The 27,888-nt window shown below is 53.3% G+C and overlaps 1 protein-coding gene and 2 long non-coding RNA genes across 5 annotated transcripts; 1 reads left to right on the forward strand and 2 right to left on the reverse strand.

Moving 5' to 3' along the window:
* Positions 1–457: 457 nt before the first annotated feature.
* LOC140634454 (uncharacterized) lies at positions 458–2,721 on the reverse strand. The gene is made up of 2 exons (XR_012031947.1): positions 2,558–2,721; positions 458–1,776 (listed from the first exon to the last, which is right to left on the reverse strand). It is a non-coding gene; the product is annotated as an uncharacterized lncRNA (long non-coding RNA).
* On the forward strand, positions 2,160–23,202 carry EXOSC10 (exosome component 10). 2 transcript variants are annotated; one of them, XM_072828413.1, is made up of 25 exons: positions 2,160–2,319; positions 3,793–3,929; positions 5,583–5,706; positions 7,134–7,238; positions 7,507–7,672; positions 7,829–7,943; positions 9,028–9,103; positions 9,308–9,418; positions 9,617–9,760; positions 10,275–10,465; positions 11,402–11,558; positions 11,712–11,860; positions 12,039–12,089; positions 12,679–12,790; positions 14,934–14,984; positions 15,142–15,220; positions 15,307–15,416; positions 17,090–17,185; positions 17,497–17,571; positions 18,891–18,978; positions 19,944–20,017; positions 20,592–20,763; positions 21,452–21,513; positions 22,389–22,462; positions 23,062–23,202. In XM_072828413.1, exons 1-25 carry the CDS (start codon positions 2,209–2,211, stop codon positions 23,090–23,092), a joined length of 2,661 nt encoding a protein of 886 aa, XP_072684514.1. In that variant the 5' UTR covers positions 2,160–2,208; the 3' UTR covers positions 23,093–23,202. The 2 variants fall into 2 exon arrangements, with proteins under 2 accessions (XP_072684514.1, XP_072684515.1); XM_072828414.1 differs by lacking the exon at positions 3,793–3,929 and having other exon boundaries at positions 2,179–2,319.
* LOC140634453 (uncharacterized) lies at positions 23,024–27,808 on the reverse strand. Of its 2 annotated transcripts, XR_012031946.1 has the most exons (3): positions 27,501–27,808; positions 26,861–27,137; positions 23,024–26,559 (listed from the first exon to the last, which is right to left on the reverse strand). It is a non-coding gene; the product is annotated as an uncharacterized lncRNA (long non-coding RNA). The 2 variants fall into 2 exon arrangements; XR_012031945.1 differs by lacking the exon at positions 27,501–27,808 and having other exon boundaries at positions 26,861–27,270.
* Between the last annotated feature and the right edge of the window lie 80 nt (positions 27,809–27,888).

Raw genomic sequence — 27,888 nt, forward strand, 5'->3', positions numbered from 1 at the left:
TCAATAGTAATACTGATAAGTTCTAACCTTCACGGAGAGAAAGTCTCATACTGGCCTCAGATTTTCTATGATTCTAAACCATCAACTCTTTTGCTCCAGAAAATATGATCGCCGTAACTTTCTTGGATCTACAAGAACTAACTATCAATGACCGATGATGTCACCATTCGTGAAAGATAAAGGGTATGGGAATGAATGGACTACGGAGAATGGTGGCCATCAACTGGAAAGACCTACTCCTTAGGATGGGAGTCCTTGGGATGAAGATTAGTGAATCCAAAGGGTTTCAAGTTACATCTAGACAAAACTTTCCAACTTTGTTGAGGTGAATTACCAAAGGTCGTGAGCTAATGGAAGCCTTGAAGGACAGGGTCATTAACCTATCAATCCAGATGGTTTCACGTAACCCTGCGAGAAGGGAGGGATATGGCAAAGAAGGACCTCCGGGATCCCTGCACACATTGGTACAATTCTTTTTTTTATTTAAATTCAATTAACATACAGTGTATTATTAGTTTCAGAGGCAGAGTTCAGTGGTTCATCAGTTGGATTTAACACCCAGTGCTCATTATGTCACGTGCCCTCCTAGTGCCCAACACCCGGTTACCCTGGCCCCCTGCAGCAACCCTCAGTGTGTTTCCTGTGGTTAAGAGTCTCTTACAGTTTGTTTCCCTCTCTGACTTCGTCTTGCTTTATTTTTCTGTCCCTTCCCATCCCATCCCATCCCTGTGTTCCTCTGTTTTGTTTCTTAAAATCCACAGAAATGTCAATGAGGATGCAGAGAAAGAGGAACCCTCTTACTCTGCTGGTGGGAATGCAAGCTGGTGCAGCCACTCTGGAAAACAGGATGGAGGTTCCTCAAAAAGTCAAATATACAATCACCCTGAGACCCAGCAATTGCACTGCGAGGGATTTACCCCAGAGATACAAAGGTGATCCGTAGGGGCACCTGCACCCCAGTGTTCACAGCAGCAATGTCCACAGTAGCTGAACTATGGAGAGAGCCCGGACGTCCGTCATGGTATCTTTTTTTTTTTTTAAGGTTTTATCTATTTATTCTGGAGAAATAGAGAGGCAGAGACCCAGGCAGAGGAAGAAGCAGGCTCCACGCGGGGAGCCCAAGGTGGGACTCGATCCCAGGACCCGGTGATGAATGGATAAAAAAGATGTGATCTATACATAGAGACAATGGAATATTACTCGGCCATCAAAAACAATCTTGCCATTTGCAATGACATGGATGGAACTAGGGAGTATCATGCTAAGTGAGATAAGTCACTCAGGGGGATACGGTTCTCCAGGCTAAGGCATCAGAACTCTGGGAAGCACCTAGAATTAAGGCTGTGGCCTCAAATTCCCGACTTTCAAATCTCAACTGTGCTCCATTCTACCCGCGTGTGACTCTGAACAAGTTCCTTAACCTGCGGATAATGGTATGAGGCAGCCCGAAAGCTGGTTTTAAGGCTGAGCTAGTCCAGGGGAGGCACAGAGCAAGCCTGACGGGTGGTGTCGGGCTGACCCAAGTGGAATAAGCTCAAAACCACGTGCTGTTCAAATGGACCGGGCTAGTCTCTGTCGTGCTGGGTGCGGGGGGTGGACGCAAGTCTCCTGCAGTAGGACATCTTGGGGCGCCGGGGGCTCAGGGGCTGAGCGTCAGCCTTCGGCCCAGGGCGTGACGCCGGGGTCCTGGGTTCGGGTCCCGCGTCGGGCCCCCCGCGTGGAGCCTGCTTCTCCCTCTGCCTCTCTCTGTGTTTCTCCGCAACAGATAGATAAAACCTTAAAAAAAAAAAAGATCGTGAACAAGAGACGGGCTGACGTTCAGGGCACGCGTTCGAAGCCCCGGAGTCCAGGGGCCCGGCGCGGAGCTTCCCCACCTGCGGCACGTGCTCCCCGCGGTGGGGCCGCCAGGGCGTCTGCGGGACACGTGGGGCACGTGGGGCGCCCCGCAGGTGACCCCGCAGGTGGCCGCTAGGAGCCGGGGAGCGGACAGGTGGGGGCGGCCGGCCCTAGCAGGGCGGGAACGCGGTCCCGGGCCCCGCCGCGTCGGACCAGAGACCTGAGGCCCCGCGTGGGGGGGGGGGACCCGGGCCAACAAGCGGCTCGCGCGCCCCGCCGGCTCGGCCCCGGGAGCCAGCCCCGCACATGCGCAGTGGCGTCCGGCGCGGCGGCCTCGGCGCTCTCGCGAGAGGACCCGCCAGGCCGGGAAACATGGCGCCTCCCAGCCCGCGAGAGCCCGCGGCCCCGGCGGACACGAGCGCGGCGCAGCCCGACGGGGAGATGGTGCTGCCGGGCTTCCCGGACGCGGACAGCTTCGTGAAGGTGAGCTCCGGGCGCGCGGGGGTCCACGGGCGGCTGCCGGCGCCCCCGCGGCCTCTCCGGGCGCAGATCGCACGCGGGTCGGGGCGGTCGGCTTCCCAGGGCGCCCGCCCGTCCTCACGTCCGCGCCAAGCCCGGGGGGGCGCCGGGGGGAGGCTGCAGACCCGGGGCCCCGCGCCCCCGCCCCCGCCGCCGCCCCCCGCCGCTCCGGCCCCGCCCGCGCGCCTCCCGGTCCCGCCACCTGTCGGAGCCGCCCCGACTCCCGTCACCGCGTCCCCGTCTGAACCGCGCGCTGCCCCCTAGATACGGGCGGACGGACCCCGGCGCCGGCCCCTCCCGGGAGCTCCGGCTACCCGGGAGCCCCGCCGGCGCCCGCGGCCGCGCGCGGTGACGTCACTGCGGACCCCGCCCGGCTCTGCGCCGACGTCATCGGCCGTCATCGGCCGTCACGCGCCGTCTCCCCGCGGGCGCTGCTTCTCCCCCCGCCTCCCTCGGTCTCTTGGGAACAAACAAGTAAAGAAGATCTTCGACAAATAGGAGCGAGGGACACCGGGGGCTCAGCGGCGGAGCGTCCTCCTCGGGCCCAGGGCGCGCCCCCGGGGTCCGGGATCGAGTCCCGCGTCGGGCGCCCCCGGAGCCTGCCCCCCGCCCCCCCCGCCTGTGTCTCTCACGAATGAAGGACAAAGTCTCTTAATAAATAAGTGAATAAGTAAATAAATAAATAAAAATATATATAAATAAAAATATAAAAAACCACTTGCCCGCGACCGCAGTTAAGACTAACGGAGCCCAGACGAAACCCGGGCCGCGTGGAGCGTCTGTCCGAGATGCTCTTGTCCTTCCCTCCGACCCTCCCAAGCCCGCGAGCTCCAAGACTTGGTTCCGCGCTCAGCGCCCGCCGCCGCATCCCCGGAGCCTGAGCTGAAACCGGCGCTAAATGACTGTGACTGTGAGGCGGACTCACCATCCAGCACAATGTACCGTGTGCGGCCCATCTTTTTTTTTAAAGATTTTATCTATTTATTCATGAGACACACAGAGAGCGAGAGGGGCAGAGACACAGGCAGAGGGAGAAGCAGGCTCCGTGCAGGAGCCCGACGTGGGACTCGATCCCGGGTCTCCAGGATCAGGCCCTGGGCTGAAGGCAGGCGCCCAAACCGCTGAGCCACCCCGGGATCCCTACTCTAATTTTTTTTTAAAGATTTTATTTATTCATTCATGATAGACATAGAGAGAGAGAGAGAGACACAGAGAGAGAGAGAGGCAGAGACACAGGCAGAGGGAGACGCAGGCTCCCTGCAGGAGCCCGACGTGGGACTCGATCCCGGGACCCGGGGTCAGGCCCTGGGCTGAAGGCAGGCGCCCAACCGCTGAGCCCCGCGGGCTGCCCGTGTGCAGCAGATCTCGAGAGGAGTGAGTTACCGAGTGAACGGGGAGGGGTGTGTAAACCACGCTCGTTTCTCTGGGTTTTGACAGTTTGCCCTTGGGTCGGTGGTGGCAGTGACCAAGGCATCCGGGGGCCTACCACAGTTTGGTGACGAGTATGATTTCTACCGAAGTTTTCCCGGCTTCCAGGCATTTTGCGAAACACAGGGAGACAGGTTGCTTCACTGGTAAGTCCTATCTATTATTTTCTCATATCGACAGATATAAATACAGAAAAATAGGTAATTTCCCCTGAAATTGGTTTTCTCTTAACTGTATTTTTCTGTGCTATGAAGAGCTATGGGGACACCTCGGTGGCTCAGTTGGTTAAGTCTGACTCTTGAGTTTGGCTCAGGTCGTGAACTCAAGGTTGTGCATTTGACCCCGTTGTCAGGCTCCACACTCGGCACAGAATCTGCTTTTCTCCCTCTCCTTCTGCCCCCCTCCTCCTGCAATCACACATGCTTGTACTCTCTCTCTCTCAAATAAATCTTTTTTAAAAAAGAGCTATAAGATATAAAAACGAGACAGCGGGCTGGCTTAGTACAGCATACGACTCTTAGGATTGAGTTCAAGCCCCTTCTTGGGTGCAGAGAGTACTTAAGAAAAGTAAAATCTTTAAAAAATAAATTACACAATGTTGATTTGGGAAATGTTTTTTATTTTGAGTAGGGGAATGTTATTTGGTAAATTTTGAGCTTAACTTTTAAAAAATATATTATTGACAGGGCCTCTGGGTGGCACAGACAGTCAAACATCTGCCTCTAGCCCAGGTCATGATCCCAGGGTCCTGGGATTGAGTCCCACTTCGGGCTCCCTGCTCAGAGGGGAGCCTGCTTCTCCCTCTTCCACTCCCCCTGCATGTGTTCTTTCTCTCTTTCTCAAGTAAATAAATGAAATCTTTAAAAAAATAAAAATAATAAATATATTGACTTTTGCACCTATTTTTGGACAGTGAATCTTTGAGTTAATGATGGACTTGAAAGCCTAGGCCAAGATTTCTCTCACACAGCTTGCAGAGCCGTGGGTATTAGCTTTTTAATAAGTGTATGAGGACAGTACACAAATAGTGATTTCGTTTAACTTGCATGACAGATTTAGAGCATCTGGGGGCACCTGAGTGGCTCCGTGGTTGAGCATCTGCCTCAGGCCCAGGGCATGACCCTCGGGGTCCCGGGATCGAGTCCCACATCGGGCTCCCCGCATGGAGCCTGCTTCTCCTTCTGCCTGTGTCTCTGCCTCTCTCTGTGTCTCTCATGAATAAGTAGATAAAAATCTTAAAAAAAAAAAATTAGAGCATCTATTTTAGATTTTATGATAAAGCAATGAATGCAAAGTATATTATTTACATAGTATGATATATTTTTTAGAATTTGAAGGAAGCTTTGAGGTAATTTCTTCCACCCTTTCAATTAACAGATGAAGAAAGGGAGTCTGAGTGAGATTTAGGGAATTGTCCAAGACCACACAACTAGCAATGCTTCTGCTATGACCGTACAGGTTTTATTAGTTTGATCAAAAAGTATTTGGGGAAGTGCACAGTCCGTTAAGCCTCCACCTCTTGAATTTAGCTCAGGTCATGATCTCATGGTTGTGAGATCAAGCCCTGTGTTGGGCTTCACGATCAGCGAGGAGTCTGCTTCAGGTATTCTCTCTCCCTCCTCCTCTGCTCCTCCCCTCATCTCTCTTATGTGCTCTCTCTCAAACAAATAAATAAAATCTTAAAAAAAAAAAAAAAAATAGTGGGAACAGTCGGAGCCCAGCCTTTCAAGCCTTCTCTCAGATTGGGAACAAATGGAATAAAGTATATGAACTAACGTTGGTTTTTCTGTCCTTCCTAGCATGAGTAGGGTAATGCAGTACCACGGGTGTCGAAGCAACATTAAGGACCGAAGTAAAGTGACAGAGTTGGAGGATAAGTTTGATTTACTAGTTGATACCAATGATGTCATTCTGGAAAGAGTGGTGAGTGTTTCATCTTACTCTTGAGATAATTAATAAATAGGGGCTCCTGGCTGGCTCAGTCAGAAGAACAGGTGACACTGGATCTCGGGGCTGTGAGTTTGAGCCCCACATTGGGCATAGAGATTACTTAAAAATAAAATCTTAAAAAAGGGGAACCCTGGGTGGCGCATGGGAACCCTGGGGGGCGCAGCGGTTTAGCGCCTGCCTTTGGCCCAGGGCGCGATCCTGGAGACCCAGGATCAAATCCCACATCGGGCTCCCAGTGCATGGAGCCTGCTTCTCCCTCTGCCTGTGTCTCTGCCTCTCTCTCTCTCTCTCTGTGTGACTATCATAAATAAATGAAAAAATAAATAAATAAATAAAAATAAAATAAAAAAAAACAAAAGAAACCAGAACATCCGAGGAAATGACAAGTTTAGCATTTCTTGTTCCAACAACATTCCCTTCCTGACAGCTGGCTTCTTTTTCCCCAAAGAAAAAACTACAGTTGTCTTCAGATATATTACCTCAACCTATCACCGCTCAGTGGAGGCCTCTTATAAATCTGTGTTCCAGATATGCAAATCCTATTGTATGGCAAGGGAAGAGGCCAACCAAAATATAGTCTTTTTTTTTTTTTTTTTTTTTACTGTTATCTATAATCTGCTAAACAGCCTGATTTGTGTGATTGGAAGGAAATGAGCATCATATGATCTAGCTGACTTCTGCCTCCTCTAACTCTACAGCAGAACATTATTTACAGAAATACGTAGAGATCATCCAAAATAAAGCTAACACCCAACCATGTCGGTCCTGCAGATGTTTAAATCATGCTCTCCTGTCCCGTGAAGTCATCTCTTCCACAATCTAAATGCCCACAGGTCTTTCAGCGGTTTCTCATATTTTATGGTTTCAAGTCCTGCCATGTTACTCCTTGTGACCTGGACGCCCAAACCGATACTGCATGTCCGCTTCGATGGGACAGAGTAGATCAGAGCACCCTCATTCTCACTCTGGGTACCAGCCTTTTGTGTTGAGTAGCTACAGTCTAGGGTCTTTTTTATTCTTTTGGTGGGCCACATCACACTGTAAGTCACTTTTGCTTTGTCAGCCCAACCAAGAGCTGTAAAGGGAGTTGATCAGGGGTGGGCAGTGGCCAGTTTCTGCCCCGTCTTTGAGCAAATAATGCTTTAATTACTTTGGATGACTCTCTCAAGTATATATGTGTGTGTGTGTGTGTGTGTGTGTGTGTGTGTGTGTATCTGCTAAACATGTATATAATATATAAATATAATTATTAATTAAATATAATTAATATATTATGTAATGTATAATATAATATAATATTTTTACATGTCATTTTCTGAATCTGTTTCTTAAGCATCTTAGGTAATTAACTTGTTAACCCTGAAAGGAAGGTGCTAAACTATTATGTCTTCTGCCCTTAGGGTATTTTACTGGATGAGGCATCAGGTGTGAATAAGAATCAACAGCCTGTCCTCCCGGCAGGACTGCAGGTTCCCAAAACAATAGTGTCCAGCTGGAACCGTAAGGTGAGGGCTTTTCAGATTGGCTGGAGCTTCAGACGTCATCTTTATAATAGGGCCTTTGCCTCTTCTGTTCTGATTTACTGGACACAGAACTGGCCATTCCACAACTTGTTCTCATAAACAGACATGACCTAATTACGTCTTGTCTCCTTTGTACCCCGCAACCTCACATACACATACTTTCTTAAATGAATGCCTGCAGAAGGCATAAGTGGGAATTTACTTTTCTAATTCATCAAGTTGCTATGTTATAAACTCCTTGTTGTCACAGGCAGGAGAATATAGCAAAAAAACAAAATCTGAAACTTTTCGGTTGCTTCATGCAAAAAACATCGTCCGGCCTCAGCTTAAATTCCGAGAAAAGATCGACAACTCCAACACTCCGTTTCTTCCCAAGATCTTCATCAAGCCCAATGCTCAGAAACCCCTCCCTCAGGGTAAGGCATGCAAACTCTGCCTAAGGACAGAGGAAAACCTCTCCCTCCCACCTTTCTGTCTTCTAAAAGAGCCAGTTAGCCACTCGGTGACGAGTTAAGATGTGAATGTTTTCACCTCTTTTTTGATGGTGGTGTTGTCACTGCTTGGGTCTCCAGCACTCTCGAAAGAAAGGAGAGAGCGCCCGCAGGATCGTCCGGAGGACCTGGATGTCCCCCCTGCCCTGGCTGATTTCATCCATCAACAGAGAACCCAGCAGGTGGAGCAGGACATGTAAGTATTTGCTGCTGGAACTTCGTGCTGTGGCTCCTGAACCTTTATGCCATATTCTCACTTGGTTTCATTTTTGTGAAATACATAAATGAAACAAAGAATCTGAGGAATGGGTGATTGCTATCCTTATCCTAATGTGGATCTCTTTGGTAAAACCTCCGGCTTGTGTTCATGGAGGGCCTGCACAAACGGTGTCTTGGGTAACCCTCACTGCACCCCTGGGAAGCAGCCACCACACTCCCCCACTGTATAGAGGCAGAAACAAAACAAAGGGTGCTGACTTCCCATCCAACCAGAACTTGAAACCCCAAGTGTTCTTAAAACCGTCCTTCCTCCCCTGCCGCTCTGCCTTTCTTACCGGGTATGACTCCTACAGTGAGGTAGGGGCCCGCTCATAAACTCAGCAAAGAAAAGGCAGTTTTCACTGGCAGCATAAGCATCTTAAAGAAAAAAAAAAAAAAGACACTTGCTTAAAGTAGACAAATGGACCTTGCACGAGGGAAAAAGACGGTAAGAACTTTGCTAGTGTTGGTCTTTTCCTCACGCGGAGCCAGAATGGGCCTGAGCAGCATTCCTTCGGGCACAGCTCTGCACCATGAGGCCACAGGCCAAGTGCTAAAGAAATACAGGTGATGAGAGGCAGCCCTGCCCTCAAGGAACTCAGACTTAGGATTTTTCTGCAAGTAGAGATGATAGAGGAACAACAACAACAAAAAAAATAGCATTTAGCATCTGACCAACTGAGATATCTGCCCCACCCTCTCTCACCACGGGTTGTGTTTTCCAGACCACAAGAAATTGCACATTGCATGTTTTTGTATCATCCGCAATGGCAGCCACGCAGTGTTTTGAAATAGGAGCTCAAATCTTTATAGATGAGTAGAATTTTAATGATCACATTATAAGCATGAACCAGCATGACCTTTTTTTTGATGCCCTTGAATTATTAAAATAATGGTGCTTTTTATAGCAAGAAAATGTTTTCACAATGGTCTCTCCTCCTTTGCTTTTACAAATTGGATTAAAGCATCGTTTCTCCTTGAATCACAGAATTCATCAAAAGGTTTTTTTCTTTTTTATTCAGGTTTGCACATCCTTACCAGTATGAACTAGATCACTTCACTCCTCCAGAGTCAGTCCTTCAAAAGCCACAACCCCAGGTTAGCACCCAAACTTGGCTTGTGGATGATATCCAAGTAGTCCAGGAAGAATCAAATCAGTGCAATTTTGGCTTTCCTTAAATAACTTTAAAGTAAAAGGTTGCAACTTCGGATCATTTCTTGAATTCCTAGTTCATTTTGTGCTTTAGTGAAGGATGATTCATAACGTTCCTCTCTTTTTCTACCTGTGCTTTCATGCTCCAGTTATACAGGCCTGTGGGAGAGACACCCTGCCATTTTGTGTCCTCCCTGGACGAACTGGTGGAGCTTAATGAAAAGCTCTTGACTTGTCAAGAGTTCGCGGTAGACTTAGAGGTACGTTGACCTTGAGTGAAATTTTACATTCTCTGTGGGCTCTCTCCCACCGGAGGATTATAAAACTGAGACTAGCAGATGCGTGTTTTGGTAGAAATTAGTCGTACAATTTTGCCTTTATAGCCGCCCTCCCGAAATCAGTAAAGGAAAGCCTGGTGTAATCATTTTTCCCTCTCCTCCCCTCTTTCTGGGTTTTAGCACCACTCATACAGGAGCTTCCTGGGGCTGACCTGCCTGATGCAAATCTCCACCCGAACAGAAGATTTCATCGTCGACACCCTGGAGCTTCGAAGCAACATGTACATCCTCAACGAGAGCCTCACAGACCCCACCATCGTTAAGGTCAGCCAGCCTTTTGTAGCTCATTTGTGCATGAGATTTAAGTGTTGCTCAGTTTACTGAATCATTATTTCAACACAGACCTGGTGAAGTTGAGAGAAATAATTGTAATTTCCTACTTTCCGGTCCCGCGCGCTAAACTGCTTTTATTTCTAAGCCCCAATTAGAGCAGCTTAAGCTATAGCTCGTTACCACCCGGCGACACGTTACATCATGTTAATGACTACGGCAACGAGCCCGAGCCATCAGGATCCTTTGGACTTAATGACTATCCTTATAGCTAGTAGAGCTGCCTCCTTAGAAACACTGGCTCTTGGCAGTTTCGGACGTTACGAGTGTGCAGTTAGGAGTGCGGAAGGCCGCTGATCCAAATTAAAAGGAGTTTTTAAAACTGCACCCATCTTAATCCTCCTTCTGGCTTCTAATTCCGATGTTGTAATAACCTAGAGGCAGGGTTTGTTTCAGAGCACAGTGGCCTTGTACACATTGTGCCGCATGACTCCTGTTTTATCTTCAGGTCTTCCATGGTGCCGATTCAGACATAGAATGGCTACAGAAAGACTTCGGATTGTACGTAGTGAACATGTTTGATACCCATCAGGCAGCGCGCCTGCTTAACCTGGGCCGGCACTCCCTGGACCATCTGCTCAAACTCTACTGCAGTGTGGAATCGAACAAGCAGTATCAGCTGGCCGACTGGAGAATACGGTGTGTGCTTGATGGGGAAGTGTGGCCGGCAGCGGGAAGCGTGGGTGCTCACCAGCCTCTCGGCCCCACAGACCTATGCGCAGGCTGTGACGTTTAGCTGAATCTTGAGTTGAATGTCGCTAGTCTTTCCTGCAGCTGTTTTCAGCAACATAAGCACAGCTGGAAGTTTTAGGGTGGCCGTGTGGAGTGTGTGCTTCGCGGAAACAGTGGTTGGAAGAGGCGTGCCTTGTCAGTATTTATGTCCCTGTTAGTCTCTGGTTTGACACTCGGATCCCTAGTGGACGGATGGGGGTGGTGTGTGGTGATCTCCCAGAGGTCCGAGAGAATTCTAAGGTACGTAGGTGATTGCACCTTGTGATGAGTGCGTAAGAGCGTGGTGTTCCTGTGACACTTTCTGGAGTTTGGGCTCCACTCGATCACTGTCAGGTGGCTAGCTTCCTCCCCGAGGCTGCAGCTGTTGTGTGAAGAAGCCACTCAACTTCCCTCCAGGTCCGCATGCCAGAATTTCTAAAGAGAATCTGATAAAGCGGAAATAGAAAATGAAAATTGACAGAAGTCTAAACGCCAGCCCCTGTTACCAAGCCATTGTCACGTGCCAAGCACTGAGCTAAGAGCTTCAGGGCTGTTGTGCTGGGTGGTCCCACGGCAGCCTGTGAGGTGCCTTTCGTTCCGCAGGTGAGGCAGCTGAGCCCAGAGAGCTTAAGTGACTTGTCCAAGGACAGGTGTGCAGAGCTGAGGTTCAAACTCAGGGTGGCAGGGCCTCCCTTTTCAGCCACATTGTTATCCTGCTGCCCTCTCTTCCCAGCTGTGAAAACAATGGCTTGTCACATTAGATGGAGGATATATTGATATACCTGTGCCATTGGCTGTGATATCAAAGGGATCATTACGTCGCTGCTCCTCGCAGCAGAATAATTTCCTTTGTTGCAATTCTAGACCTCTGCCTGAGGAAATGCTCAACTACGCCCGAGATGACACCCATTACCTGCTTTACATTTATGATAAAATGAGGCTGGAGCTGTGGGAGCGAGGCAACGAGCAGCCTGTCCAGCTGCAGGTGGTGTGGCAACGCAGCAGGGACATCTGCCTCAAGGTACAGCCTGGCCGGCCACGGCCTCTCTGTCTCTGACAGGGTCCTCATCCTTTGCTCTGGTCTTTACATTCCTGTAAAGAGCCAAGTGTTTTGAAGAGCCCAGGGCACAATCCTGATGCCCATTGATCTTGAATGTCCTGTAATATTTTACAGAAATTCGTCAAACCTCTCTTCACGGATGAGTCCTACCTTGAACTGTACAGGAAGCAGAAAAAGCATCTCAACACCCAGCAGTTGACGGCCTTTCAGCTGCTGTTTGCCTGGAGGGATAAAACAGCTCGTAGGGAAGATGAAAGTTACGGGTAAGGGATTAGACATTCTTTTAATATCTGCTCCTAGACCGAGCAGCTCGGGTAACAAGGAAATAAAGGCCTTTTTTCTTTTCGCCATGAAAGTTGGTTACGTTTTCCCTCGCGTTGTAGCCTTTAATGGGGTTTTCTGGCAGAATTTAACGTGATCCCACTGTGTGTTTTGTTCTAGATACGTACTGCCAAACCACATGATGCTAAAGATAGCTGAAGAACTGCCCAAGTGAGTCTGAGAACTGGTAGCTATGTCCCGACTTTCTCAGCGGACAGATTTTATCCTTCAGAATCAGTTTCTCTGATAGTTCTTACCTCAAGGCTATTGACTCAGAGAAGATTAGTGCTCTAAGGAAGTTCGCAGGTCCAAGGAATGTAGAATTTCTGCCCTCTGGCTACCCTGTAGGAACTAAACCTGAGCTTCAGCCATTTCGGTGGTTATGCCTCAGATGGGGTTCAGTGTGTCTCTGAGCTGTAATTTGTTCCAAACCAAGACATCTTAACGATCGTGAATGCTTTTTGGTGTTAATGGAACAATAACCAAAGAATCTAAGTTCGTAATCTTCTGTTGACCCCGTTGCAGCACCATGTAGAGCTATGGGGCTCCTCTCCAGCTCTCCCTGCTAGCCGGAGGCGAGCGGCAAGAGGTGTCTACTCCAAGCTTGGCGCAGTAAAGCTCACCTAGAAGCCACTCGCCCAGGCTGCCCTGATAAGAATGTGTTTCCCGGGTCTTCATCTTAGTTGTCTGTTCTCGTCTGGGAACCTCAGGGGACCATGTCCCTAAATGACGAGTTGAATGTGTTCTTTCTTGTCTTCAGGGAACCTCAGGGTATCATAGCTTGCTGTAACCCTGTTCCACCTCTTGTGCGGCAGCAGATCAATGAGATGCATCTTTTAATCCAGCAGGCTCGAGAGATGCCCCTGCTCAAGGTAAGAAGCTTTGCTGCTAAAGGTTCCAGGTCGACAGGCCTGTTCTCTCTGCTGGCACCTGTGGTCTTCTCCATACACGATCTGGTCTCCATTCTAAAAAACCCCGAGAAAATCATAGGGGTTAGGAAAGGCAGTAGACGTGTCTTCTTCTTTTTTAATCTTTAAAGATAAAAATAAAAAATAAAAATCTTTAAAGATTTTATGTATTCATTTGAGAGAGAGCACAGGCAGTGGGAGGAGCAGAGGGAGAGGGAGAAGCAGATTCTCCACTGAGCAGGGAGCCTGATGCGGGTCTTGATCCAAAGACCCTGAGATTATGACCTGAGCTGAAAGCAGATACTTAGCCAACTGAGCCACCCAGGCACCCTGACATGTCTTCTTCATGATGGTCAAAAGCTAAATGTACTCCTTGTTACTTTTTTTTTTAAAGATTTCTTTTATTTACTTATTTTAGAAAAGAATGTACGCGGGTGCACACCATCGAGGAGGATGGGCGGAGGGAAAGGGAAAGAGAATCTCAAGCAAACTGCACTGAGCCTGGAGCCTGACATGGGGCTCAGTCTCACGACCTGGAAGTCATGATCTGAGCTGAAGTCAAGTCTGGTTGCTTAACTGACTGAGCCACCCAGGCACCCCATTCCTGCTTGTTTGTTTATGATCTTATCTTCGATAATCCATCATCAAGTAAAGTCTAACGACTAGGCCGGTTAGCTATCCTTTAGAGGCAGTTAATCTGGATTGGGGATAAAATGGATTGGGGGTCACAGCGCCTGGCTGGTTCACACAGAAAGGCTGTGCCCCTTGGTCTTGGGGTGAGGAGTCTGAGCTCCACGCTGGGTGTAGAGGTTACTTAAATAAACTCGAGGGGCATCTGTGTGGCTCTGTCAGATAAGTGTCCAACTCTTGATTCTGGCTTAGGTCATGATCTCAGGGTCGTGAGATTGAGCCCCACGTTGGGCTCTGCTCTCAGCAAGGAGTCAGCTTCTCTCTCTCTCTCTCTCTCTCTCTCTCTCTCTCTCTCTCTCTCCCCCTCCCTCTCTCCCTCCCCTTACCCCCTCCTGCTCCCACTCTGTCTCACTCTAAAATAAATAGTTAAAAAACAAAACAAAAACAACCTTCAGAAAAAGAGTGGAGTGGGGTCTCAGTACCAGGAGCATGTTTTGGAAGCTCTGATGTAAAATGATAAGGCCCCATGAGTTTGGTGGTCATGGAAATTGAAAGGAAAAGAAAGAAATGAGAAGCACTATCAGAAGAAGGGTTAATGTGACTTAGTAACAGACGTGAAAGTTGCTGCTGGTTTTTTGAGTACTTTGCAAAGTACTCCAGAGCGTTCTCTGAACGGCAAGCAGATTGGAGGATGATAGAAGTGGAGTCAAAGACAACTCACTCCCAACATAAAGCCTAGGTGGCTGGGAAGATAGAGCCTTGGCTAGAAATGGGGAATTCAGGAAGAACTAATTTTATGAAGGAGATGCTAAACTTCCGCAGACTTGGGTGAAGGCAGGCTGTGCAGCTCAAAGTCCAGACACACGCGTCTCCACGCACGCGCGGTGCACAGGTGCGAACAGCAGCCTGGGTGCCCACGCGCACCTCTGGGGATGGGACTACGTGCTCGGATAGATTTGCATGCTTCAATTTGAATTTGGGGGGACAGTTTTTTATTGTGTTGCCCCGGTGGTGATATTGGTATATAATAAATTGTATTAGCAATTTTTTGAGAGATTATGAATCCAGAAAGACTTAAATCAGTTCCTTTAGGGCGATAAAGAAGAAAGTCAGGATATACACATTTCAGTCTTCGTGTTAACGTTGCTTTAAAAAAAAAGATTTCTTTTATTCAGTCTACAGTTTGGGCAAGTAAAGAGAGAAGCCCTGGTTTCTAGAGGAGACTCTCTTTCAAGCTGTCAGAAATCTGCATTGGGTCTTGTGATAGAGACATTCTTTCATTCATTCTTCGATTCAACAAATAATTGCTGAGCACTACGTGGTTATAGTGCCAGGCACTGCTGTCAGGGATGAAGGGCGGCATAACGTCTGCGGGCTCTTGTAAGGCGCGTCCGGTGGAGGGACGCAGTCTGTGCTGGGGAAATGTGGTCGCCACGTCTAGGCACCTTTCCTCAGATGCTCTTTTGTTTTTCCCCAGTCCGAAGTCGCAAGTGGCGTGAAGAAGAGCGGCCCACTGCCCGGTCCCGAGGTAGAGCGCTGTGTCTGTCGTCTCTGTTCTGGGGGAGGACACTGGTCGGCACCAGGGCGGGATGAGCCCCCTGTCAGAGCCAGCCCCCGGCCGTGCAGCAGAGCTGCCGCATGCTTGCAAGTCTTTCACGAGGCCTTTGGGTTTCTTTTTGCTGCAGAGATTGGAGAATGTTCTCTTTGGACCCCACGACTGCTCCCACGCCTCTTCGGACGGCTACCCTATGATGCCAAGCAACGGTAACGTAGAGGTCTCTGGAATGGCCCAGAAACCGCCTCACGCACTCTCCACGAGGCTTTGACTGTACTGACTTCCATCCCTCTAGGGCCTGTGCCAGCGCAGAAACAGGCAAGCCTCTTCCCTGAGCGAAGAGAAGAGGAGGCCCTGCCAGATACCGGATGCCTCATCGCCACTGCCGTCATCACACTATTTAACGTGAGTGCTAGGAGATGGCGGTGAGGTGACGCAGACCCGTAGGCAGTTACTGGGTTTATCAAACAGGTGTCTGCCCGGCCTGCTGCATCTGCATTTGAGATTAACGCCAGAAGTAAAAGCCAGCAGCAGTGGGAACAGCCATGGGGACAGATCTGCCAGTGGTCCATGAGAGGCGGGTGGAGGGTTCTCTCAGGAGAAGAAACCCCCGAAGAAGGGTTGACATCTGGACGCCGGCTAATGCCTAGTCGGGAGGAGGGCGTGGGCTGCGGTGACATAGAGGCAGGACCTTCCCTTCCAGCTGCAGGGAAGGCACAGCCCATCCTCAGCCCCTGCTCAACGGGGCTGCGCGTCCCTTAACGACACAAGTCAGCGCCTCCTACACGTGCTCAGGCTGAAAAAGAGGAGGCTTTGAAAAGCATTTCTGTACAGCGCGGCTGAGTAGGGACAGTGAAGAGCAAGATACGAAGGCGCCAGCACGTGGGTAGAAATGTGTTTCCCATCCCAAAGAGGGGCTGCGTCATGGTAGACAGTGGCCCCGTCTGGTCCGGGAGCGCGTGTGGCCAACCTGGGCCCAGCCGTGCTCCTGCACTCGGCAGCGGGTGGTGACGGAGCTGTCCCAGTCTGTCCTACCCAGCGGGTGTCTGTCTTGTTTCTGCCAGGGCTTGAACTACGGGCTCCTTACAAGAGGAGGACCAGGGTGCAGTTGTTGGTCAAGATGGGTGGATACTAAAATGACCAGCTTGAAAGGAAAATGCACAGATAAAACTCTGAATAGTGCAAACAACAGATGTGCTAAAGGAAAAATCACAATTTCTGGAAAGAAAGAGAAGCAAGCATACGATCTGTATGGATAAAGACGAGTATCCAGCTTAGCACGTGTTCACGGGAGAAACAGCTGGTGGTTCAGTAGGTTCCAGGATCACAGGTCACACCTGGTCCATCGTGCCAGAGCGCGGGGCCAAAGCCAGAAAGGCAAAATGCCACCTGCAAATGTACTACCCGAGAGTTAACTTTTTTTCCCACTTAATCACATACATTTAGATTGGGTCTTGCTTCGGTTATTCCTGAGCAGAGCAGTCCGCGAGCTTTAACTGGGCCAACGAGGTGACTCGGCCCCTAAAGATACGAGCATGAGCTTTGGGCTGCGTGAGCATGGGCGCGCTGTGCTTAGGTGTCCTGTGCTGTGTGGCGGGACTGTCGCCACGGAGAAAGCAGAAGGAAAGCACGTTCTGAACCCAGTTGGAAGCAACACCCGGTTGCCTGATTTTACTGATTCCCCATAATGGTTTCTGATTTTTAATTTGCAAGTGTCTGCTTACAACCTCAAGTTCTAGAGCCACCCAGACCCGGTTTCAGTCTTCATCCTGCCCCGTTAGCTCTCAGGCTCTGCAAGACATAACCACACTGTGCCTCAGTTTCCTCATCTGTAAGGTGGGGAGAATAATACCACATACCTCATATGTTATAAGGGCACCCTGAGAATTCGCTGGTTCAATAAATGTGTTAAGACGCCCTCCTGCGTGCTGGCCCACGCTGCTAGAGGGCCCCCTACGTGTGAGAGGCCCGAAGAGTAGCGGTTGTTCTGCTGCCGCCACGAGGATTCTGCGGCTTGCGTCGTGAAGCCACACAGCGGTCGCGGTGATAAGTTGGTCCTTTTCTGCCCGTCCCTGCAGGAACCCAGTGCTGAAGAGAGCGGGAAGAGCCCATTAACAGTTGCACAGAAGAAAGCCCAGAACATAATGGAGTCCTTCGAAAATCCGTTTAAGATGGTAAGGGAGCGCTGTGTACGCCCGGGGCTGACGGTAGGCCCAGCCTTCTGCGGCTCGTAGGGCCTCCTGCCCGGAAAGGAAGCCAGCGGTCCTGGAGAGGGAGCTTCTGAGCCCGGCGTGTCGGTTGCGCCTGGTGTCCGGGTTGGGACAGAGTCGGGGTCCTCTAAGACGAAAGCTGCAAGGACGCCTCTCGGGTGCCCGGGAGCCGTGGCCGGGCCGACGCACGGACCAGGCCTCCCACGTGCAGCCCACAGGAAACCCCGTCCGGGGCCTGCGCGCGTTTCAGTGACTGTTTCCTTCCATTCCTCCAGTTCCTGCCTTCCCTCGAACACCGTGCTCACGTTTCTCAGGCAGCAAAGTTTGATCCTTCGTCAAAAATCTATGAAGTAAGTGGATTTGTCACCCTTTCCGAGAGGGACTTTCTAAGACGGGGGGACTCCTTAATTATCTGAACCAGGTCTCTGTTAAGCCCATCCTGAACCTCCTGAAAAGGAATACAAAGGACACTTCATGTATAAATATAGAGAGACATATATAAGCAATGTTTCTTTTTTTACTTTAAAGATTTTATTCGTTCATGAGAGACACAGGGAGACGCACAGACACAGGTCGAGGGAGAAGCAGGCTCCCTGCAGGGAGCCCGACGCGGGACTCGATCCCGGGACCCCAGGATCATGGCCTGGGCCAAAGGTGGTTGCTCAACCGCTGAGCCACCCGGGTGTCCCGATAATGTTTTGAGAGAGGGGGGCCAGAACCTTATTCTGATTTTCAGAAGCATTTGGGAACCTGAACGGGCCTTTGGTTTTTGCGTTTGGCTTTTAATTGAAGTTTAGCCTACGTGCGGTAGGCGTTCCGTGTTGGGCGTACCGCTGGACGTTCGAGTGTTACTGTAGGGCTCTCACAGGTGACAGCTTACGTTTTAAAACACTCCGTCTTCCGTTGTTGGTTTGTTTTTAACAGCATTATGAACAAGAATAAGGAAACCCCTTCCCTGGAGCCCCATGAGATGTTCCTGGGAGCCCGCGTGTTAATCGTTAGCCTTCCTGCGGGAAGTGCCTGCTCGGGTCGGGTGGGCCTGGCCCCCGCTGCCCGGCGCTCTCTCCTTAGGCAGCAAGCGCAGGCGGAACCGCACGGGCCTCCTGTCGCTAGTGTTAGCCTGTTGCCTGTTGTCTTTAGCGGTGGGGAGTCCAGTGGATTTTTTGCCTCCTTTCTCCCCCGCTGGCTGTGGCCCGCTCCCAGGCACACCTTCCCACGCCAGCTGTCGTATCTGAGATGCGTTCTAACACCGCAGCCAAGTGAGGTATCCCGGCAGCACTCTCGCCCTGAGAAGTCCTGCCTTGGAGCCCAGCTCTACCGTCTGCTAACCGTGTCCCGTCAGACGTAGCTTCTCAGAGCCTGTTTCCGTCTCAAAGTGGGGGTGACGATAATGCCTTGTTCCCGGGATCATAGAAGGGATTGGATGAGAGGATGAGCAGGAAGGTGTCCGGCCCTGTGCTGGGAATACTGTGGTGCTTTGTCCTCTTGATCAGTATTTTATAAAAGCCAGCATGAGATTTTATTTTTTGTGTCCTCAGACTTGGAATCTGTGACTTGGAGTGTGCGTGGCTGCTAGGTTAGCACGCCCGGCATCGCCTCATTAAAAAAATAAAGCATTCCTGGGTGGCTGAGTTTTGGAGTGTTTTTGTTTTGTTTGTTTTCATTGTAGATCAGCAACCGTTGGAAGCTGGCAAGCCAGGTACAGGTACACAAAGAACCTAAAGAAACTGCCAAGGAGAAGGCAGCGGAGCAAACAGGTAGCACTCGATTTCTTGCGACTGAGCCCATCGGAGTGTCTGTCGGAGGACGGGCCTCGTACATCCTTCTGTTTGTTCCACAAAGTGCCGGCGGGACAGGGGCGAAGCACAGCCCCCGCCCCGTGCGCTGGCCTCTTCCTGGGGGATAGGGTCAGGGACCCGTGATGTACGTTCCCCCAGATGGTGCTTCCGCAGGGAGCGGGGTAGGAAGTGCTCGGGGTGGGCATGAGGCCCGGTGGCTGCTTCCACATGGTGTTTACAGAAGCGGGTCTGATAATGTGACAGTCGCAAGGACCGCAGCTTCCAGGGGAAGAGTGCTCCGTCCTGTTGGCCCACCGGGTGTAAGGCCTGTGGTGGTTCCTCGCTGGGCGTGCGCAGAGGGTGCCCCGGGGCACAGTGTGGCTGCGGGGGGCACAGGACCCGGTGCCGGGATGCGGCCTGTACTCTGAGCGGGTTGGGAAGCTGTGGAGGGTTTGAGCGGAGCAGTGACAGGCACTGAGCTTCAGAAAGCCCCCTTGGGGACCGTGGAGGGTCCAGCAAAGAGGGCGAGGGCGGGAGGCCAGGTGAGGGCCTCTGTTGGGCAGCGTGGTAGCAGAGGTGGTCAGCGGTGGCCCGAAGCCGATGGGCCCCATGGTGACGCTGACAGCGCGTGAGGACCGATTGGCCTGTGGCCCAGGGGAGGAAGGGGCAGCCGTGGGGGCCAGAGGGCTGGTCCTGAGCCACTAGACGGGGTGGCCGGCCGCAGAGTGAGCGCGCACAAGAGCCCGCTGGGGAAATGGTTTTGTTCTGGTCCTTGGTGTGTTTTGGTTGCCGTCCCTCTGGAAGGTCCTTGGAGAGGCACCACCGGGCTGGCCGTGTCCGGTTTGGGTTCCCGGGGTGGGGGCGGGGAGGGGGTGCCCCGGCCAGGTGAGGGGGGAGGCTTGGCTGCTGGGGGCCGCAGCTCCATGGACCCTGCTCTCTTGCAGCCGCCCGGGACCAGGCCAAGGAAGAGTACAGAGCGACCGTGGAGCAGGCCGTGTCTGTCCGACAGCAGGCTGCCGTACGTGCTGGCTCCTCTGCTTTTTCTTTTGAGAAAGGAGTTGCCCCTGGTCCCCGTCAGGATTTTCCCCACGCATCAGGAGGGCTTGCCCTGCACTTCAAAATAACACTTACTCGTCTTTCTAGCTCCTCTTGGTTATTAGTCGGTGCCTCCTCATTCCCCTCAAAAAAGATTACATCCGAACTCCTCTTAGGTGATTTGTTTTGCTGGATTTATAGTAAACAGACCGTCCCCCCGACTCTGGTAGGAGACAAGGGACCGAAGCTCGTTAGTGGCCAAGCCCATTGTGCGTCCTGCTCTGCCCGCATGTGTTCCGTTCTCCACCACCCTCGAGCCCCCGGATTGCGTAGCCCCTGCCTGTCAATGACCTGGTGTCCTCCTCCCGCGAGGAGCTTGTCCCACCTGGCACCAGCCCCACCCAGCTCTCGGCCGCCAGCACCCTCTCCCTGTCCGCGAGCCCACAGGTGCCGGCACGGTGGGCAGGTGACCCCCTAGTGGTGCGCAGGCCTGGGGGCTCGCAGGCCTGTCCCCTCCACGCCCGTGCTTCCTTCCCACGGTGTGTTCCCACCTACAGCTAGAAAGTGCTGCCAAGAAGAGGGAGCGAACCACAAGTGACCCGAGGACCACAGAACAGAAACAAGAGAAGAAACGACTCAAAACTGCTAAGAAGCCCAAAGACCCAGATCCGCCAGAAAAAGATTTCACCCCTTACGACTACAGCAAGTCGGACTTCAAGGCTTTTGCTGGTGAGGCCGGGACTGGTGCCCTTTAAGGAGTGTCGGGCCGTGGGGGGCGGGGGGGGGGGAGCTGGGAGTGAAGACGGCAGGATTAGGCAGGAATAGGCACCCGTGCAGCCCGGGGCAGGCAGGGCTCGCACCCTCCAGGGAAAGCGGGGCCGGGGCCAGACAGAAGGCACCGCCCATGGCGCCCTGCGCTGGAGCTCAGTCGCCGTAGCCACCCTGGTAGTCGAGCAAGGTGCCGTCCTTTCCAGTAGTGACTCCATGTGTCTTCACGGTAGCTTGTGCCCAGAAACGCGTTTTCTCAGACAAACACGGCAGAGTTACCTGAAGAAACCTGATGCCCGGGAGGTGCTCCGTGGCCCCTTAGCCCTGAGTCCACCCACCTTGGAGGAGCCCCGGTCTGGAAGACAGGGCAGGGCAGGACTGTGTCTCGGGGCCCCGTGACTGCCAGTGGCACGGAATGGCCGGCGTGCAGGGACCAGCACGGATGTCCTTGGAGTGAGAGGAGCTGGCGCTTTAGCACCTGCCTGCGCGGAGATAGACCCGTGACAGACGAGCCTGCTGTAGGGACTGCCTTCGGGACGGAGCACACGACACGTGATCCGTGTCAGCCTAAGTCCCTCGCGGGGGCGCGTGTGCCTGCCCAGCAGTCGGCCTCGCTGTGCTCACTGGTATCGCCTCTCTTACCTTCCAGGAAACAGCAAATCCAAACCTTCTTCCCAGTTTGATCCAAATAAGCAGACCCAGCCCGGCAAGGTAAGAAATACGCCCGACACATACAATTAAGGACGTCATATATGTCAGCTGTGAGTTGCCTAAAAATTCAGAAACAAAATACAAGTTGCCACTAAAGAGAAAAGAAACGGGATCCCTGGGTGGCGCAGCGGTCTGGCGCCTGCCTTTGGCCCAGGGCGCGATCCTGGAGACCCGGGATCGAATCCCACGTCGGGCTCCCGGTGCATGGAGCCTGCTTCTCCCTCTGCCTGTGTCTCTGCCTCTCTCTCTCTCTCTGTGTGACTATCATAAATAAAATAAAATTAAAAATTTAAAAAAAAAAAGAGAGAGAAAAGAAACCCGTCCATGAGAACTGCCACCTGCTCGCGTGCCCACGGTGCTTTTCCCCTCTTCCTCTGCCGCGAAGACGGCGGCCTGGCCAGCAGCCCTCTCCCTCTGCACGTCCTTTCCCTCCCCCCACCTCTCCCCAGTACACGCAATACCCATCAGCTACCCCAGCAATAAAAAGAAAGCTGAAGAGGCTGCGAAGGCGGGTGTGGGGTTTGCAGGGCTGTTTTCTGTTTGCTACCATGGGAATTACAGCTGCAGGCCACACACCCTTGTCCGGGCGCCCGCACAAGCCTGCATCTGCCCCCGTGGGCGTTGGTGCCGGTCGGAGCCAAGTGTGGCCACAGGTTTGGCTTGCGGAGGCTGAGGCGTGCATGGAGCCCTGTTCCCAGTAGTAGCTCCTCCTGCCGGCCCAGCCTTCAGAAGCGCCCAGAAACGTCCGTTTGCGAGAAAACCAGTCACACCGGTGGCGCCGGAGTCTTGGATGGGCCAGCTGGGCGCATGAGTGTTTCCTGTGTGTCCTGTGGTCAGGTTGTCACTGGGCCCAAATGGGTTTTTATCTTTTTCAGAAATGCGCCGCACCCAAAAAACTTAAACAGTCGGGAAACAAAAGCATGTCCTTTCCAACCGGAAAGTCAGACAGGTACGTGGTCGAGGCCAGCGCGGCCCCGCGATCCCAGATGCCCCTCTGTCACTCTGGAAGCTGAGGCAGGCGGAGGGGAGGGCCTTGCCGGGTGCCACCCCCGACCGTCGCCGCGTCCCAGGACGCAGACCCCGTCACTCACTGCCTATACCCATACGGCTTCCCGGGTCGCCTCCAAGCAGGTAGGCTCAGAGCTTTCCCAGCCCTGCCCGTTTCTGGGGAATGAGGGGAAAACCCCATAAGTAAATGCGGGTTGTCATTTAAGAATATTTCCATTAAAAACATGAAACCCACATCCTCGGGGCAAAGCCTAGAGTCGACTCACCCCTAGGGTGTGGCCTGCGGAGGAGGGAAACTGCCCTTAGATCTGTTGGCGCAGCCCCGCTCCGGGGCCCCAGGGCACTTCCCCAGTGCACTCCGTCCCGTCCCCGGGCGTGGGGGTCACGCGGCCGCGCAGTCCCGTTCTGCAGGAGCCCCGAACACACCGTGCCTCCGCCGGTTGTGGGTTAGTAGGGTTTGCGGCACTTTGCAAACGAGCTGAGAATAAGCCTCCAGCCAAACTGGAAGACGTAACTCTTGTTTTCCCACCGTCTCTGCAGGGGTTTCAGGCACAGTTGGCCAAAGAGATAGTGTTGGAGGAGACCCTTGGAATTCCCCAGTGGACCGGATGCACCAAATGGTGGTGCTGGTTTTGTACAGACTCATTTTCAAGCCATTAAAAATAATTCTTACTGGAAGAAGGGGGATTCCTGACTTTTCCTTTGCTGCCACCACAGTCCCGGCAGGAGAGGACAGACCCCACCCTGTTCAGGTCACCGTCTTCAGTTGCCTGTGGGTAAGTGTGCCCTTGAGGACGCTGCGATCTCTGGAGAAATCCAGGGTCTCAGAAGGGCGCGTCCACGAGGCGGGAGCACGGACTCTCAGGACGTCAGGACGTCAGGGCGGCCTGTCACGTGCCTTCAGGTCCTGCCAGTGAAGCCACAAGGTACAAACGCCCCAGAGGATTTCCTGGTGGAGCTCTAGAGCCGGCTGTGGCCTCCAGAGGGCCGGCTCTCCTCCCCGTTCCTGTCTCGCTCCCTTTTGCTTTTAACATTGTTTCTCCCAATTAAAAAAGTAATAGCACATTCGCGGTAGGAAATGAGGAAAAGAGAGGAACCGCGTCCTCTGTAATCCCACCACACCGATGGCAGCGTTCACACTCCAGTGTCAGCGCTTTGTACCATGTGTATTTTCGTTTCTGAACTTGGGTGTATGTTTCTACAGGTTTTCACTTTTCCAAGGTTCTGTCTTTTCTCATCCCAAAATTCACTCCAGCCCCACCACCATTTTTGAGCACATAGGTTTCCATTTTGGTATCCTTCGTAGTAACGTGGCATGGAGCTTGTTCAGAATTCCATTTGATTTTAACCCTGGGATGGGCTATTGAAGCCAGAAAGCATAAAATGATGCCATTAGTTTTGTTTTCACAGACACTTAACGTATTTTCTTAGAAGCTTTTCTCACAGATGAGTGAGAGGGGCAGGCTGTGCGGGCAGTACCCTGGGGGGCATGGATCCCGACGTCGCCCTGCTGCCAGCCAGCAGCCCAGGCCCAACACGGGCTGAAGTTTGGACTAGTTAGGACTAGAATGGTTGCAACGGACAGAAAAGCCAGACTCTCGGTGACTTAGCAAAGCAGATGTTTTTCTTCTCTCTTCAGTCTCAGTCCAGAGCTAGTGTGGCCGCTGGCAGTTCCCACTCTGGCTCTTGTTCCATTTCTGTCCTCACCTGGAACCCGGGGCACCCACCTCATGGGCTAGGTAGCTGGCCTAGCTCCGTCCATCACATCCACATTCCATTCAGCTGGAAGGAAGGAAGGAGGAGATGCACACCTGGTGTCCCTTTAAAAGGATGCAGCCCGGGCAGCCCGGGTGGCTCAGCGGTTTAGCGCCGCCTTCAGCCCAGGGCATGATCCTGGGGTCCCGGGATCGAGTCCCACGTCGGGCTCCCTGCGTGGAGCCTGCTTCTCCCTCTGCCTGTGTCTCTGCCTCTCTCTCTGTGTCGCTCATGAATAAATAAAGAAAATTAAAAAAAAAAAAGAAAAAAAGGATGCAGCCCATTTGCACTTCCGTGGGCCGGCGCATAGTCACGTACCAGGCAGAGGCTGCTGGGAAAGTCATTTCAGTGTCCATGAGCCCCTCTGGGTCCAGGGTTCTGGTACAGAATTTGGAGAGAAGAGACATGGAGGCACAATAAGCCGTCTGCCCCCAAAATGGCAGAGTCTCTGCTAGATTTAAAAAAAAAAAAAAAAAAAGGACAGATGGGAATTTTTAAGAGTGAAAAATGGTTTTCTCCTGCGGATGGCCTGAGGAGGCTTCATGAAAGGTCCGTCTGGGTTGGACCTTGATGAGCAGGGGAGAAAATCCCGAGGACCTTGTCATTACTGCCACTCAAGAGTGTGGACTCTGCCAGAGACCTGGCGGGAGCTGCTTCAAAAGGCGGAAGCCCGGGCTCCACCCCACACCTGCCAGGCGGATGGCGGCACGGGGCCCCGGGACCGGGCTGCGCACGCTGTGCCGTTGGCAGAACTCGGAGAGCCTCCGGAGTGGGGCCGGCCGTGTGCCCCGGGCCCTGCTGAGCAGCCCAGGTGGGCTTAGCCCTGGCCGGAGGTGACACAACCGCAAGGACACAGCGTGTTCAGTTTCTTACAGAGGTAAGGGGATTCTCTGTCCTTGGTTGTTGGTTTCTTCTCCCTGAAGATTTTATTTATTTATTCACGGCAGACAGAGAGAGAGAGAGGCAGAGACCCAGGCAGAGAGAGGAGCAGGCTCCCTGCGGGGAGCCCGATGCGGGACTCGATCCCGGGACCCCAGGATCACGCCCTGGGCCAAAGGCAGATGCTCAACTGCTGAGCCACCAGGCACCCCATTCTTTGTCCTTTGTTTGGAATTTGCCCTTACTCGTTTTGTCTCCGTGGCAGTGTTTTGTGTTTTTGTTTTATAAAAAGATGGGAGCCATAGACAGTGCTAGTTGAGGCCTTTCTAAAGGAGAATTTTGTTTTTTTTTTTTTAAAGATTTATTTATTTATTTATCCATGACAGACAGACAGGGAGAGAGAGGGCAGAGACACAGGAGGAGGGAGAAGCAGGCTCCATGCAGGGAGCCCGACGTGGGACTGGATCCCAGGACTCCAGGATCGTGCCCTGGGCCAAAGGCAGGCGCCAAACCGCTGCGCCACCCAGGGATCCCCATAAAAGGAAGAGTTGGCAAACTGATGTCGGTCCCCAGATGGGTCTTTGAAATGTTACTGGCCCCTGAAACCCGAAGTCCAGGACGGCTGAGCCACGGGATGGAGACAAGAGCCTTGGGGATGTTTGGAGACAAGCTGTAGGGCCTTCACGGGAGTTCCAAGCCCCGGGAGAGCGCCTGGATCCCGAGGCCCTGGGGGAGGGATGCGGCAGGGCCCGCGGGCTGGAGGCGGACGGAGACCGCAAGGGCCTCTGCCCACCGGGGCGCGCCGCTGTCGGGTGCCTCGGCTCTGCCACAAGCGTTTTCAGCAAGTCCCGCCGCGCAGTGGCCAGGCTGACGCGCTCTCGCAGCCCCGGCAGCCTGCCCGGCCGAACAGGGTGCTTGGGCATGAGCTGCTGACGTCTCCCGGTGACCGACACCCACACCTGCCCTGCCGCGGAGCCACCGCAAGCCTCTGCCCCCGACCTCGGCCATTTGCCCGCCCCCCCCTTCCCGACGATAAGTCCCCACACACTGACAGGTTGGGGTGCTGACCCCCGGCCTCACAACTGAGTCTTCGCTGTGCATCGGTCTGAATTCGGGGAAACGTTCACCTTCTGCCTTGGTTTCCTCCGTATCCGTCGTGAATGTGACTGGGCTGTGATGGGATGGCTCAGTTACTTCTGGCACAACCATAGGCTTCTGCTCCTTGTGATCAGAAGCTGAGTGACATCTACGGGATCGTGGCCCCGTACATCTAGGGACTTTCTGCCAGTATTTTTCTTCAGGGTCTTTGTTTTCTTTGGACTCGGAAGGTCTGAGCTACTGCTGACACCATCCTAGAGACTCCATTCCCTGTTGGTGTGGAGGCCCAAACTGCGGTTTCACCTCCTGCAGGAGGGGGTAAGGTGTCATTTATGGTCCTCTCCTGAGCATAGACAGGCTGGAGCAGCTTTGTTCAGCTTGCAAGAGGAGTGGGATGGACTTGATCTCCCACTGCCCCCCACCCCCACCCTGCTGTGGGGCCACCCTGGAATGCCAGGGCCCGTCTGGGCTCAGCTGTGCAGTCCCTGGAGGAAAGCCAAGACAGCTGACTACAAGGTGCCGGGACCAGCACCCGGGCCTCCAGCACCAGCTCAGCCTGTCCGCCGGCGCTCGGCCCCGGACACCATCCCAGCCTCCTGGAGCTTACAGTGTGGCTGGGGACGCAGCGGCGAACAGGCCGTCACAGCTCAGAGGGGTCAGTGTCTTGATGGTGGAAGTACAGGCTGTGATGCAAACACCCCGAGCCAAGTAAGTGTAGGACTGAAGCCGGACAGGCCTGCGGGAACTGGGCAGAGGGGCTGTGTCTTACCTGAATGACCCGGCTCCGAAAACAGCCTCGCGTGAGGCCTGTACTAGTGGCTCTTTTATTGGACTCGCTCCCCTTCCCCGTAACAGTAGCTTAGCTCCAGCAGGATACACTGTAGCTGTGGGCCCGGGGGTTCGCACTCACCCACACCGGCGCGTAGTGGGGGCTCACGGGGGACGGCTTCCCGCCTCCAGGTGGAGTCTGTACCCCCCGACCCGTCCCCGTCCCGTCCCCCGTCCCCGTCCCGTCCCCGTCCCGTCCCCATCCCCGACCCGTCCCGTCCCCATCCCGTCCCCAAACCCGTCCCGTCCCCGTCCCGTCCCCATCCCCGTCCTCATCCCGTCCCCCGTCCCCGTCCCCGTCCCGTCCCCATCCCCGTCCCCATCCCCGTCCTCATCCCGTCCCCCGTCCCCGTCCCGTCCCCATCCCCGTCCCCGTCCCGTCCCCGTCCCCGTCCCGTCCCCGCCGCCCCGCAGCTCACGCCCGGCGTCTCCCTCCCCCGGCGCGCGGGCAACTGCGTGCAGAGCCGTGAGCGCCGGATAGTGGTCGTCGGCGGGCTCCGTGGGTTCCGAGAAGCGGCTGGACATTTTCCTGAAAGCAGCACGTTCCCGCCCACCCTCCAAAGGGCAACGCCGTTTCTAGAGTAAAAAAATAAAAAATCAAAAAAAAAGCCCGCGTGCCCGGCTTCCCCGGGGCTGGACGTGCCTGCGCCGGCCCCTTCCGGGCGCCGCTGGTAAATATAGAAACGGGGGGGGCGCTCGGGGCGCGGCGGCGGCGTTGGCGGCGTTGGCGGCGGCGGCGGCGCGGCGCGGCCCGGCCCGGCCCGGCCCCACGTGGCCCCGGAGCCGCACTAGCCTGCTGCCGCCTCT

The sequence above is a fragment of the Canis lupus genome, chromosome 5 (assembly GCF_048164855.1).
Source record: "Canis lupus baileyi chromosome 5, mCanLup2.hap1, whole genome shotgun sequence".
Taxonomy (NCBI): domain Eukaryota; kingdom Metazoa; phylum Chordata; class Mammalia; order Carnivora; family Canidae; genus Canis; species Canis lupus.

Excerpts from the sequence above, each read along its gene's own strand:
- EXOSC10 (XM_072828413.1), top strand. The coding sequence starts at position 2,209 with ATGGCGCCTCCCAGCCCGCGAGAGCCCGCGGCCCCGGCGGACACGAGC. Across the intron at positions 17,186-17,496 it reads TCGAAAATCCGTTTAAGATG|TTCCTGCCTTCCCTCGAACA; the intron begins GTAAGGGAGCGC and ends CCATTCCTCCAG. Across the intron at positions 21,514-22,388 it reads AGCAGACCCAGCCCGGCAAG|AAATGCGCCGCACCCAAAAA; the intron begins GTAAGAAATACG and ends TATCTTTTTCAG.